General features: G+C 40.5%; 1 protein-coding gene across 4 annotated transcripts; it reads right to left on the bottom strand.

Moving 5' to 3' along the window:
- Positions 1-96: 96 nt before the first annotated feature.
- LOC104018750 (heterogeneous nuclear ribonucleoprotein M) lies at positions 97-14047 on the bottom strand. Of its 4 annotated transcripts, none has more exons than XM_087768918.1 (13): positions 13915-14047; positions 13712-13829; positions 11039-11236; positions 10492-10645; positions 9360-9409; positions 8997-9057; positions 6909-7010; positions 6271-6315; positions 5836-5907; positions 5274-5372; positions 1752-2533; positions 1398-1449; positions 97-530 (listed from the first exon to the last, which is right to left on the bottom strand). In XM_087768918.1, the coding sequence occupies exons 2-13, from the start codon at positions 13811-13813 to the stop codon at positions 367-369; spliced, it is 1881 nt and encodes a 626-aa protein (XP_087625044.1). In that variant the 5' UTR covers positions 13814-13829; positions 13915-14047; the 3' UTR covers positions 97-366. The 4 variants fall into 4 exon arrangements, with proteins under 4 accessions (XP_087625044.1, XP_087625045.1, XP_087625046.1 ...); XM_087768919.1 differs by having other exon boundaries at positions 6909-7007; XM_087768920.1 differs by having other exon boundaries at positions 13736-13829.
- Positions 14048-14408: the final 361 nt, after the last annotated feature.

The raw sequence follows: 14408 nt of genomic DNA, 5'->3' as shown, positions 1-14408 counted from the left end.
CTTGACACTTCACAAATACAAATTCTCATTTACTGAGCTCAGTTTACAGATATTTTTGCAAGCATAGGATGTGCTGCCAGTAACGGATGCTGTGACTGAAATCTTTAACTTGCATTTATTATCAAAGTCATACTGTTTACATCTGTAATGTCAACAAGATGCCACAACTACAAAAAAAGATTGTGCACATTGCAGTTCCAATGCAAAAAACAGTAAAATGGAAATCCATTTGTTAAAAAAGTAATTAAAATTACTCCAGAAAGCAACTGAATTGTTTTAACACCTTTACATCCAGTCAAATTAAAATGGTTAACAAGAAAAAATACAAATTCAAAAATCTGGTATCAGTGTTAAAAAGGCAACTACTTAAGCATTTCTATCAATTCGCACATCAATCTCCCTCCCACGAAGCTGTATCCCATTCATCATACGGCAGGCTCGCTCAGCTACTTCTGGGGACTCAAATCTAACCACACCACATCCTTTAGACTTCCCATTCTCCATCTTGATATCAGCATACAGCACATGACCTTAAAAAGAAAAGAAAGGCTCTTGTTTAACCCAGCAGCTCCGCGTAACTCTCCATCAAGTCACAGTTCTCTACCTTAAGCCACAAAGTACACCTTTAGAAGCTACCATTGCTTTGAAACATAAAGCTGCAGGCCAACTTTACCAAGCCGTTGTTTTAAAGAAGTGTTCTCAGTTTAAGAGACGAATTAATTCAAACTGGTTCTCCCAATTCGCACTCAAGCAGCAGCATCAGAAGTAGATGAACGGAGCGAAGCACGAGCTACCAAGCCCTGTCCAAGTTGTCAGCGCACGCTTCGCAATCGTGACTGAGGCGGCTGGGACTTGGTTTTGCCATCAGGCAAGCAGCACAAGATACTGGGGAGCAAGGTCTGGGCACAGCAGCCGCTGCCACGAAAAAACTCCCCGAAGCTGAACAGCACGCTCAGCGGTCAGGAGCTGAATTCAGACTTTTTTCAGTTATTTTTTTAAGGACAGTTTTCCCAGGCAAATTTAGATAGGAAGAATCTGTGCAGGTGCTTTTCAGCAGTTCTCAGGACTTCTGTATCTCCATTCCTATCTCTTTCTGCAACTACGAAGAGGCTATCCACATGATAAACCCAGCCCCCAAGATGGAGAAGGGAACAAACGCTGAGAAAAAGGATATGCTAACTGGGTTTATTATTTCTTTTCAACACTGCAGAACTCTTGCTGGTATAGCAACGCTGGTAAACATCCTCACTACACTTGTCAACGTTAAGATCTAGTATTTCAGTAAGTCTGAGTGACATTTTAGTTAAGATACTAGTGTCAGGGACGTACAGAGCCAGGAGTTACTGTTTAATTCATACTCAATTTTCAGAATAATTACCAGTAACAAAGTAACTTACCACATTCATTAAATTTATCTTTCAGCATTTTCCATGTAAAATCAAAAGGCAGCTGTGAAAAGAGAAGAAGAGAGCGTTACTGAGGATCTGCTGCACAACTTGCAGGCACTGCCAACTCTTCAAAACATGTTTTCTGTCCTGGGACAGCCACTGTTCAGCATCATCGTTTACAGATGCAGAGAGCTCTTCTCCTGCTAGGGAAACAGCTTCAACTCACAAAAGCTGACCTAACTCCCCCTTTGGCAGCACCCAATGTTAGATATTCTGACTGAAGTCAGCTGAGCACAGATGAGATCAACATGTCAGTACCAATTCATTTCAGGAGGAAGGAGAGGTAGGAAGGAGGCTACTCACATTTCTCACAAATATCTGACAGGCTTTTCTGGCCACCCCAGCTGCAGGTCCTCCAGTTCCTCCAAGGGAGCCTGCAAAATTGCCTGCAAAGTTTCCACGTTCCATGTCCATTGTTCTTTCAAAATTGCTTCCCATTGCAAGTCCCATTCGATCTATGCCTGCTCCCATGCCCTGTCCCATAGCAGGACCCATTCTTTCCATATTAGTGGCTCCAATGCGCTCCAAGCCCATTCTCTCCATGCTAGCAGCACCCATACGATCTATTCCTATTCTTTCCATAGGAGTGGCACCTATGCGATCCAAACCAGCTGGCATTCTCTCTATGACCTGACCCATTCCAGTTCCCATTCCAGCAGGGACCATACGCTCCATACCTATACCCATTCTATCCATGCCAGAACCCATACGTTCCACGCCTGATCCCATTCTGTCCATAGTGGTGCCAACACGGTCAATGGCAGCGCCCATTCTCTCGATACCAAAGCCTATGCCAGAACCCATTCTTTCTATGCCAGAACCCATTCTCTCAATAGCTGGGCCCATCCTCTCGATGTTAGGAGCGATGTGATCTATGCCCAGAGGAGCCATTCGGTCAATGCCTGAACCCATTCGCTCCACGTTGGAGCTCATGCGATCCAAAACGAGACCCATCCTGTCTATTTCTGACCCTACTCTCTCCATCCCATGCCCCATCCCAGAAGGTATTCTTTCTATTCCCGAGCCCATACGATCAATGCCAGGTGCCATCCTCTCAATCCCAGGAATGCTGGCATTTCCGCCACCTGGAACACAACACAACAGTTTATCAGTAACCATACAGGGACAAAAAAAAAAAAAAAAAAATCTAACGCATGCTTACAGTACTGAAATGCTTTAAGCTTTATCATCATTCAGAAAAGTGACCGCACGCTGTGTGCTCTGTTGCTGCAGAATACGAAGCAAAGTTTTATTTCAGATGGTAAGAAGAGTACCGTCGTTAATTACGCAGACCATCATGACTACAACACATGATTTAGGGGAGCAGTCATCTCATCACACATACTAGAGTTGGGATTATCCCTTCGCTAAGGAGCTTAACTTCTGCAAGCACAAAGAAAGCCTTCCAAAAAAAAAAAAAAACCAAAGGAGAAAATTTGGAAGGCATATGCAAACCTAGGAGAAGATCAGGTGGCAAAAGCAGTATTTTACACATAATCTCAGCTGCTAGCTGTCCTGTGCAGTACACTGGGGATTATACAGCAAGAGCAGTAATTTAGTAACTGATACTCCAGTTCAGATACAGATTGCTTGGAAGAGGAATGAAATCACATCGTCCTTGCCAGGCAACTCAGACTGCTTCTGCCAAGCCAGGGAGAGACTTTTACAGGAAAAGCTTGCCCAAACTTAAGAGCCCTCTTATTGCCAGAACTCCAAGATAAAAAAGCAAATTCCACACAAGAACCACAGCAGAGTGACCATTATAAAGTCACAAAGCGTGCTTGGCCTTTTAATGTGGAAAGAAATACAAAAAGGTTGCCTGTGCCATAAAACACAGGTGAGAAAAGGGTTCCTATAGCTGCTACATCAAATCCCTTGACTGAGTTGTCCTGACTCTGCTACAGAGTCTTCAACTTCCTGCAGAAGGATCACTCTCCTATAGTTTAGGCCATTTTGCTGTTGTATGAAGGATCTTAGCTTATCTATCAAGTTTAGCACTGCTGCACTGTAAAAAAACAAGAATCCTGTTGAGTTTGCTTCCTGTTTGAGGTGAAAAAGCCTTGAAGAAAGTGCATACTTAAGTTATCCACATATATTTAATGAAGAGAAACAAGTTACGTAACCCTAAGATAAGCCTATGCTCAAGAAAACTGAAGCAGCCACGTTTCCGAACAGCATTCATCCTGCTTCGCTATTTCAAGCTTCAGTAGTACCTTAAATAACACAGAATGGTTTTGGGTGACGTGACATTTGTACTTGTGCAACCAAGTTGGCTTTTTTTTTTTTTTTTTAAATGAAGAAACAACAGCGACAAACATTTAGTATTTCTTCAGCTGAAAGCCAAGAGCTGTGTGCATTTGTTTTTAGAGTCTCCCAGAAAAGGGCTAATCCTGTGCAGGCAGGCAGGCAGGGCCAACTCTTGGTTGTTAAATGTTGTGATTCAGTCATTAAGCAAATAAAATTAATTCTGCAAATTGGGAAGGGGGGGGGAGGTCTGCCTACTTCAAGATATTTGGGTTCAGCTTAGTTTCAGAGATTCTGCAGTTTTGAGTACTTCATTACTGAAACAGTCCAGTATTTCCAGGGTCACTGGGCAACCTGCTAGGAAGCTAACGGTTATACAGGCAGCGAGAAGGAGCAGGACTTTGTTTTCACTGAAAAAAAATTTAGTATCTTACCAGTAGCATTTCAAAAATGCACAACTGCCAGCAAAGCTGACAGTCTAAATTTTTTTTCCCCCTAGTCTTCCAGTAATCTTTTTTTCAGAAGTGTTTTAATGCATAATATTGCTTATCTATTTAAAGATTATCTCCCTCAAAACTATTTTTTATTGCATTATGATAGATATATAAGAAAAAAAAAAAGCAGTGAGTTACCGTAACTGAATTGCTGCTTTAAGTGCTTTGAGTTTTTTGAAGGCTATATTTGCTTTGCAATCTGAATTTTAAGGGAAGACCATTTTTGTCAGGTTTTTTAATGACTTATAAAAAAGATCACCTTCCCTTGCATACAAGATCCAACTTTATGAAGTCATCCGAGTTGTATCAGCAACAGTGTACTGCATTTCACTTTCTTTAAAAATGAATTTCAGCGATATCAAATTAACAGAGCACAGCAATAACAGAGCAATCTCAGGAACGGGCTGAATCAAGCTGTACGCAGATGGAACAGATGCTCACTGAAGACATTAAAAATGTTGAAGTTCTGAATCTTTCCCCAAAGCATGATTTTGCCATCTCAAAGCTGCTACAGACAGAACAGCACCGCACTGTCCTTGCTCAGTTCAAGTAGTATTTTACACCAAGTTATTTGCTATACTGATAGTCTTCCTTTTCCCGCTGGGGTTCAAAAGGAAAGACCAACAGAAGAACACTGATTTTAGTGCTGCGTGAGTTGCACAGTAAGGCGTTCTCTTCAGTCACCTGATGTGTGAGTCTGTGCCAGATTCCTGAAACATCTGGGAGCAAGGGAAGGAAATTAAGGTTTCGTCACATTTTTCCTCCCTACTGTCTAGGCCACAGACGACATTTTAGTGACAGGATTGGGTCACACATCATTCAGAACCTTCCTCTTTGGAAGTTTAGCATGAAGTTGCAAGACACAAGGCAGTGTAATAAGCGTGTCAGAAGGTTTCCTGTTGCATCTGAAGTTCCATTACACAGCTCCACAGATCACTACCAGTGTATCCCTCTGCCTTCTGTACAGCTCTTAGGAGTCTGATCCAAGCCAAACTATTACAGCAAATATATATAAAACACAGTCTATTTTATGTACAGTTCAGGTATGAAAGGCAAGTAGTAAAAGTACTTAGCTTAGTGTACGTACCTATTCCTCTCTCCAAGGTCTCTCCAAAACTACGAGACATTCCCATTTCATTTCTTCCAAATTCTCTTTCAAATCCTCCACCCATGGCACGATCCATCTCTGAAAAGATTAAGTTGGATATGTTCTTCAGGGTGTCCAAATGACTCCTGAGAGAATGTTTTAATACAGGCCTCATTTTTAAAGATTAAAAGCAAGGCAAGTTTTTTTTAGTACGTTCTCCTGATCATATTATCATGTCTTCTTGAGACCCAAAAACCAACAAAAAGCAGGACTCATCTCACTATGGACAAACACATTCAACGCAGCCACTCTGCTCTGGAGAAGTCTTTCTGGTGACTAGATAAGAGCTTCTCTCTTGCTAAACTAGTCCTTCAAGACAACCTCAATGAATCACTTGTTTTCTGCAGCTCAGAGGCCATGAGCGACTTGTGGACACCACATCAGCTGTAAGCTTTTAAGTTTTTCCAATAAAAGGAAAATGACCAGTCTAGAGAGTCTCTCCAGTGTTACACTTTCAGACAACACAAGTCAGGAGTTGGATATACAAAAAACCAATACCTACCACTCATTCTGCCCATGTTCATTCCAGCTGGGAAGCGACCAATGTTTTCCATGCCAAAAGGACCTTCCATTCCTAAAAGAAAATATTTTTCAGGGATTCTTTAGCAATGCATTTCCACTTAACACCACACTTCACCCACATAAGCTGCTTTCACAGAACATTTCCACAGGCACCAAGACAACTCTGTATCACAGATTCACGAAAACAAAATTTGGTCGGAATTTGGTCACACCGTATCTCCTAAGCCAAGGGCAGTTTTAACAAGTCACACGACAAAAACACCTCCAGCAGTTTTATTAATACTCAAAAAGGAACAAGTTATTACTAAATTGGTGACAATTTCAAAGAACACAAATGCCTGCTAGACATATATGGCTAAGTTTACATGACTTTCAGAAAGCCCAAGCTATATACATGTCAAAAAACACAGCTTACCTCCCATTTTATTCATTCCAAAGCCCATGCCTTCCATTCCCATTCCTCAAAATAAAAGAGAAAGCTTTATATAGCAGACGTAATTCTACAAAAGTTCAGCCATTAGGCTGGCTGTAGAAATAGAGACCATACAACATGTCCACTGTTTGGACTGAAGAGCTTACATGTGATAACTGAGTAGATTGCAACATTCCTTCTCAGAAATTAAAGCAGCAAAGGGGAAAAACCCATAGGCATTTATAAATTGAAAGCTGAATGTGTGCTACTTTTTAGGTGGCTCTTTAAAACTTGTGCTATTTAAACATATCCTAAACAAAGATTTGCAAGCCCACTAGTAAGTGTTAAAAGTGACAGATGGTTTTAAAAGTTTAATGTATATTTGCAGTGTCTGCTGCTCATGCTCAAGAGTCAGAAAATGAGAGCTGTGCCTTGACCACAGTGAAAAAAAATGGAGCAGTTGGTTAAATTCAAGTTTCCATTATCAAGCTCATTACTTAGCTCAACAAAAACTCATTTGGCTTTAACACTCCTTTAACTCCTTTAACACTTCAACTTTTTGTGTAGGCAAAACAAAGCTATCTACCTTCTACATAGCTTAAAGCTCTCATGAAACAAAAGCATAGGAGTAATCTTCTTACCTCCAGGTCCCATGTTGCCCATTCCCATGCCTTTGTTTAAATGATTTGCATCAATAGGTTGACCTCCAGGTCCTAATCCCATGCCAATACCACCAAGACCATCTGAAGAAAATATTCAGATATCAAAAAAGCCTTCTTTCCATAGTTTGACAAAACAGCAAGTTTTATTCTTAAGTAATTGACTTTCATTCTCCAAAAAGCTTGCTGTGTTCCCACTTTGGGGTGTGTACTTAAAGCATGAAAGTGTATAGTAAATCCAGAATAGATGTGTCTTGAAATATACTAAAAACTGTCTCAAATATTTTTTTCTCATAATCCATTTTCCATCTTACTACTGAGAAAACTTGCTTGTTTGGTTGGTTTTAAGCTGACTCCTGAAAAATAACTGGCTAGAACACTGCTTATTTTGTGCAACTCCTCAATCTAAGGAGAAGAGAGTGGGCAATTTAGTATAAAGATCTCCTAACCTTTGCACAGTATTACCGTTGATTGACAAATGGCTTATTTCCACCTTTGCCAAGGTTCTTCCCTTGTAGGTAAGAATTTAACCACAAAGTTCAACCTATCATTATGATAGCCACCTATAGAATTCAGAGCACACAGCCAGCCTCTTCTCTGAGCAAACAAAGTGTATCATTCCCAGGCATAATTTTGAATCTTCCTGTACCCAAATGAATTAAGAATTCCCCAGTCCAAAGAAAGAAGAAAGAGCCCTCATATTTTCCTTATAGTTAATCAGGAAGAAAGAGTTCTCTGCTTGCACTTGCATCAAACAACAGCTTAATGGCATTCTTTGCCTATGAGAAGAGGACTCCCTCATTTACAGCTCAGCATAATAAACACAGGAAGCGTTGAATCTTGTTTTAAAACAACACAAGATACCCCATCCCCGCCCCAATAAAGGCCAAGAAACAGGCTTCCATTGGTATTTGTTGAGTTTTATACAAAGACAATTAAACTGAAACCCAATGACTTTCACTTGAAAAAGAGGTACACCATTACAGAAAGTCAAGGCAGCAATAAAAACCACGAGTGATACTGCTGCTGAATAAGGCTTTGACAGATACACAGAAAACTGAGCTAATTAAGGGATGGATTGGTTGATGATCACCAAAATTGTGCAGGTTAGCAGCACACAACAGGTTTGGTTCCCATGCCCAAGAAAACAGCAACTGGCTGAATTAACAGAATTACGTTAACAGCCACACTTTATATTTTTGCGGTATTTCAACAAATTAAGCCTGTGTTCCCCCGCCTCTAGCTCTTCCCTTCCAACTCAGACTCTTCTTGCTCCATACTTTCAGTATCAGTATCTTATCACAGCACAACTGAGGTTGGAAGGGACCTCTGGAGGTCATCTGCTCCAACCCTGCTGGCTCAAGCAGGGCCACCCAGAGCTGGTTACCCAGGACCATATCCACACAGCTTTTGACTATCTCCAAGGACGGAGACTCCACAGGCTCTCCGGGCAACCTGTTGTTTCAGTACTCAGTCACCCTCACAGTAACGTTTCCTTATATTCAGACGGAGTCTCCTGTGTTTCAGTTTATGCTTACTGCCTCTTGCCCTGCCACTGGGCACCACTGAAAGAGCCTGGCTCCTTCTTCTTTATACCCTCCCCTCGGATATTTATATCCATTGGTAAGATCCCCTTTAGAAACCTGAAGACCTGGAAGATTCTCAGGCCCTCAATTCAGCCCTTTCAATTGAAGGAAAAACATTAGATACCCAGAACACCATACTGACTGATTAATTATGTTTCCATTAAATCCCACTACTAACAGTAGTTTTACAAGGCATTGGGGTCTTTGAATTGCAATTGAGAGATTTGGAAGCCTTGAGAACGTGAATGGGATACTGTTTTAAGACAAGCTTCTAGCTATGAGCTGAAAGAAGTATCCAGAAAAAAAAAAGATAAGACTGAGCAGCTCTTCTTTACTATTTCCCCCTTTGACATTATTCAGACCATTTGGATCCCAGCTTTCCAAAGTCTGAACCAGAGACTTACTGGGGCTGGGATCAGGCCCCAGGCACTGAACAGCAAAATAAAAAAAACATAACATGTTCAGTCATGGAGGAAAGACTTACGAGGAAGTTGTTGGGGTCGCTCTGGAGGAAAGAAGTCTCCTTTGGGAAAGGCTCGCTCGTCCTAAACACAATTCAATATATTAATGTTTGCGAGAAAAGTAAGAAATGATTTCTTGCCTTTTTTTTTTTTATTAAAACACAGAAACTTAAAGCTAAAGCAATCTTCACTGTATTTATGACTGTCTTTTAGTAAAATAATCAGAATTAACCTTCCCTGATGGCGTGAGCTGACATCACTAGGAATTAGGCAAGTCACACATTTCCCCCCTGCTGTATTTCAACCCAGCCTTGAAACCACACATCACCCAAAATCAGGAGCACAATTACGCGTTCGAAAAGCAGTAAGAATTTGAACGTACTTACCATTTTTACATGCATCGGTCTGTCAAAGAGCAGCTGCCCATTAAACATCGCTATTGTTTCACTAAGGATCATTGTTCAAGCGCTAGAACCACACAAAGTCTTAAAGCTCTAAGTGCTATCTGGTGCAGAGTACAAAAACCCAGTCAGAAAACCACGCCTCTCCAGGTCACTTCTTGAGCTATCATTCAGATTATCAAAAATCCTTCTGCCTTCTTCAAAACTAAAAAGCTTTGAAATCCAAGTAACTGAATATTCAAAGAGTGGTTTTTTAAAATTAAAACATGAGTTAAAAATACTCTTCTGGTTAAGATTAAGGTCATTAAGAGATCACTCAAAACGTGACTCCAAACCAGCCTAGATGTTTAAATGTTTCATCAGTAACTTTAGCCATTTAAAACAGGAGAAAACAGGCAAAAGTTCCCAGCATTTCCAAATCAACAAATAGCCAGATTTTTGAAGTATTCCACACTAGTGAATCATGTGAAATTTGTATAAGTCTTGCTCACACAAGGCTTAACATTAGGTGCACGTGCAGAACAGAATTAACATTCAAATAGAAAGAGAAGCTTTGGGAGAGGAAAGAGGGACATATTTTCCTCCTTTCCATACCACAGCCACAAGCTGAGAGATCACGCACACAGCAGCATCTGTACTTTGTTGTTGTTTGGTTTGTTTCTTGTAGATTGCCATGTAGCAAACCATGGTATGCATAGTGTAAGGATACAGGGGACAGAGGAACGCAGCAGGTCAAGCCATCTTACATTGCAAATGGATTTGTTGCATTCCTCCTTTATCTCCATCACAGGAATTTAAGACACATCTTTTCTCAGAAATTGCATTTTAATACTAGCTACAACCTAGAGACAGAAATTTACTGTTTGGGCTAGAAACACACATACCCATGTGGGAAAGAGAAGCCACTTTGTTAATGACTGAGCAAACAGCAACAATTCTTTCAAGATGGACTTTTTTCTCTTTTTCAGTTTTCCTTACGTTTTCCATCCACTGCAATGGCCTGACTTTCTGTGACATGGCAACATCCTCATTCGTAACACTACAATTTACATGTTCATCCTGCTTTGTTTACGAAGTTATTGGCCTACGATTTACCATCATTACTCTACAAGGATACATATAGCCTGAACAGCCTCTATAGCTTGCTCAAAAGTGACAGTGCCGATCCCACGACTTTTGCCATCTTTATCTTCTAGTATGTCTGCCCGAACCACAACACCGGCCATGCTGAATACTTCTTTCAGTTTCTTCCAACCAACCTTGTAATCCAACTGGAAGACAAGTGATATTGGAAGTATGAGAAAGACTTCCATCAAAAAACAGCTTTAGTGTTCTTACATTTCCTTTCCCGATATCAGCAATCTTAAGAAACAAAAGTCTTCACAGAGATAGGATAAAATTTAAATAGCATAAAGAACGCTACAGGGCTTAATGCAACGTTCCTGGCTTTCTTCAAAAATACAAATTAACAGACACCGTAACATATAGGATACATCTTAATTTACAACTCCACCAGCACAGAGAATCAACAAGACTAGCCACAAAATAAGTTACTACTCAGTTACACTGGAACAGAGCTGAAAGTCTACGGTTTTTCTCCTAATTTATTAGATTTAATTCAGTTAAGACCCAGATACTCTGTTCACAGATTACACGGGACTTACATTTGCAACAAAGACAGTGCTTCCAAGTCTCCCTGCCTGTAAGGCATGAATGATCTCGTTGGGTATGTTGGGATTGTTGAGGATACTAGGTGGGATATTGATCATGCCGGGGCCGCCCGGGCCGGGACCAATACCCATTCCACCAGCTGCTGCCATGACCTTCTGCATTGCTCTCCTGGCATGCTCACCGTCAGGATCCTGCAAAAACAGAAACAACATACTCTGTTCCCTCTGGACTCCACTAGACACGTGAAGATTTAGCGGCATGACTAAACAGTCAAAAGAAGAAGGGGTTTCCCTTTACACAGGGCTGTCTGCTCCCTATAGATCTCCAGCCAACTACTGCACATATCATTGCCATCCGCTAATTTATTTTCTTTTAACCAATATGCCAGCACCCTTCAAGTTATCAAGTTATTCCTACTCATGCATTTCCCCTGATTCTGCAAGTGTTTATCTATTATTCAATACCAGCAATAAACCTCACCGTTATGTGTGTTCCAAAGACTGGTAAACCCAGAATGGCACTGGGAAGGTTTTGGAAAACAAATGCCAGCTAACTCTTGGCATCTTCAAAACAATTTGTTTACCTTGCGCTTGGACTTCTTTACAAGACAAGATACAGTGTGTAAAATTTCAAGAAGATTGGTTTGGGCAACGCTTTTTTCCCCCCACACACACACTGGCTTTGTAACCCAAAAAAAAACCTTTTAATGTATCCCCCTATTACTATATAATCTCACAATTTTAGGACATGCTAGAGAACATGAAGCATAGGATGAAGAATTCAAGGAAGGAAATAAGATTAATTATTGTCACTTCACTTTATACTGAAAGTGAACGTAAGCACCTTCACAATACAAGGTGAACTTATGTTACTTCGGTTGGAAATGTCACACTGTATTCAGTGAGCAAAATGCGCCAGCACTGCAAGACTGCTGAAGAAAGTGAAACGTCAAATGGAATTAATTAGTCAGAAATACAGATGCTTTAAAAATAAAAGCTATTTGAGTTAATTTGAGTCTTGATCTGAAATTTAAGACTAAACAATAGCACTTTTTGGAAACAGGAGAAAGGATAGCTTTCACATTTCAGCTACAGAAAATCATAGTAGTCTGAGGTGGAGAACACATTAAAGTGAATACAAGTCACTTCTCAATTTAAATTTCCTAATTCACTGTCAAAATAAGGTATTGCTTAAAACCAGATTAGCTCCAACAGAAAGCCAAGAGTGGTTGTCAGACAAACTAAAGTCTTCTGATCAGGGAAAGAACTTTATTCTGCCATCAATTTTTATTATGTCACTTGAAGGCCTTCATGCTCCTCAGCAGTGAGACAGCCAACAAGGAGAGGTACGTACCAGACAGTTGGCAAAACTGATGCTCATGGTCACCCACAAGAATTTAATTCATTCCACACAGTCAGACTGGGGCACTTGGCTGGGGTGTAAGCGTTGCTTAAGTCCCTAATACTGGTAAAATGCTTCTTCACCATTTCAAGTATCATTTCTGTTCTGTGTCATACAGACAGAAATATTCAAGTATGACAACAGTTTCACGAAGAGTTGGGCAAATGACAACCACCTCTTCTCAAGGACTGATACCAAAGGGCAACCTGACTTCCAGTACTAATGGTGTATCATTAACAGGAAACCTGACCCAAAGGTGGCCCACTCTCCATAGCTTTTTCTTCCACGGTGCCCTTAGAGAAGCCAGTGCCTGACGACTTCCAGGTGCAGCTATATTTTTCTAACCTTCCATTTCACCTCTTCATTCCTTTAAAGGGTAGCAAGAGGTCAATAGTGCCAGAAGATGGCTTGCGCCCAGAAGCAGGCTGCTGCCCCCAGAGTTCATTACGCTACTTATAAAATCTGCCAGATCTGAGAAGTGCTGCCACTTGCTGTCCCCATCCTTCTTCCCAAGCACTCCTCAGACTACAGCACGGAGCGGGTTGCTCAGGGCAGACCTTCTGCACACATTCTCTGCCTCATACTCGTGCAGATGTCTTTCACCCCCCACCATTAAGTGGGCAGGGCACGACAGAACATTAAGACTGCTTAGCTAAGAACATAGCTCACATACCCTAAGGCCAAGAGTCAATGCTAACACTGAAATAAGTTCCTTTTTATTTTTAATTGAACCTTCAATGTAGCTACAGGTTCCAAACTGCTGGAAGAAAACTTTAAACTTGGCAATGGTTAAGAATTAACTCATGGTACGGTTGAGCACGTCATACTGGTTGACAATAGCAAAGCCATTAAAATGGAAATAAATCTTTGATGTATTTCAGAAACCAGCTTATTCTACAGGACTGTTTGTGGAGTACATTCATTATGATGCAGAATTAAAAGGGAAGGCAGGAAGGAACAAACAATACTTAAGCAGGTTTCTTCTTTAAACCACTAAACAAGAAAGTATACCTGCAGTTAAAGCAGTTGTCCGAGTTCTGCATTGCTACCATCAGCACCTATTCTTTAAATCAAGTTTAGTCTTGACAATCACGTTCAAACTCAAGGTCAGCAGTACATGCTGATGGCAAAAAAAAGGTTGACGGTCTTTTTTTTTTTTAATCCTATTTGATGAGTCCTGCCTTTTGTCAATTATTCTTATCTACAAATGAGTCAGCCATAAACCTTGACTAAGAACTACCCCTTCACCTTCAGATTCAACATACTGAAAGAACAGATGCACGTCTTACTTCTTTCACTTTCAATGGTCTTCCACCAAGACTATGCTTGTTCAAAACCTCTGCAGCCTTTTTCATGCTTTCTTCCATCTTGAATTCAACAACACTGTGGGGATACAAGACATCTAAGAACATTGCTTATTTTTTAAGAGTCTCCTCATTTCTTACTATAAATTCATAAGTGAACTTACGCGCATCCCTGATGAGATGATTTCACAGGCGAATAACAGGGAGGAGAGGAGGGAAGAAAGAAGAAATAAAGTAAGTAAAAGCATAAAACACACAAAAAACTTTTTTTTAAAAAAGTCAAATCACATTAGTTAGCCCTAATAGCGAAAATAAATGTAATCTTACCCAATAAAGCCTTCAATACTTGAATTCCATAAGATAAAATTTCTTATGCGTTAACAGGATTAAACTGTAGTTTCTGAAGTTGTAACAAACAGAACTAAGTCCGATTCTCCAAGAAAAATACCACACGCTTCATGTGACCTGCTCTTCTCTGTCGTACAGCAAAACCCTTGCCATATTCTCTCACCCTAAATCCATATCCTTCGGTACAGTTAAGTGTGCTCCTACTATTTTTTTCCTTGTAAGATACTGTCGCTGGACTAAAGGACTTAAGTACCTATGAAGGCAATATGCATTTACGTTTAGGAATTGAATTCAGTTTACTGGCACAGGA

This window comes from Nipponia nippon, unplaced genomic scaffold, assembly GCF_047370975.1.
Source record: "Nipponia nippon isolate SJK-2023a ecotype South Korea unplaced genomic scaffold, ASM4737097v1 scaffold_31, whole genome shotgun sequence".
Taxonomy (NCBI): domain Eukaryota; kingdom Metazoa; phylum Chordata; class Aves; order Pelecaniformes; family Threskiornithidae; genus Nipponia; species Nipponia nippon.
The sequence above is the reverse complement of the archived record's forward strand: the minus strand, read 5'-3'. Positions and strand labels throughout refer to the sequence as shown.

Bases quoted from the DNA above. Each gene is read 5' to 3' on its own strand.
- LOC104018750 (XM_087768918.1), bottom strand. From the start codon at position 13,813: ATGGAAGAAAGCATGAAAAAGGCTGCAGAGGTTTTGAACAAGCATAGT. The intron at 6,316-6,908 runs GTAAGAAGATTA...TTTTATTTTGAG, and splicing joins GGGCAACATGGGACCTGGAG to GAATGGGAATGGAAGGCATG. The intron at 5,908-6,270 runs GTAAGCTGTGTT...ATTTTCTTTTAG, and splicing joins TGGAATGAATAAAATGGGAG to GAATGGAAGGTCCTTTTGGC.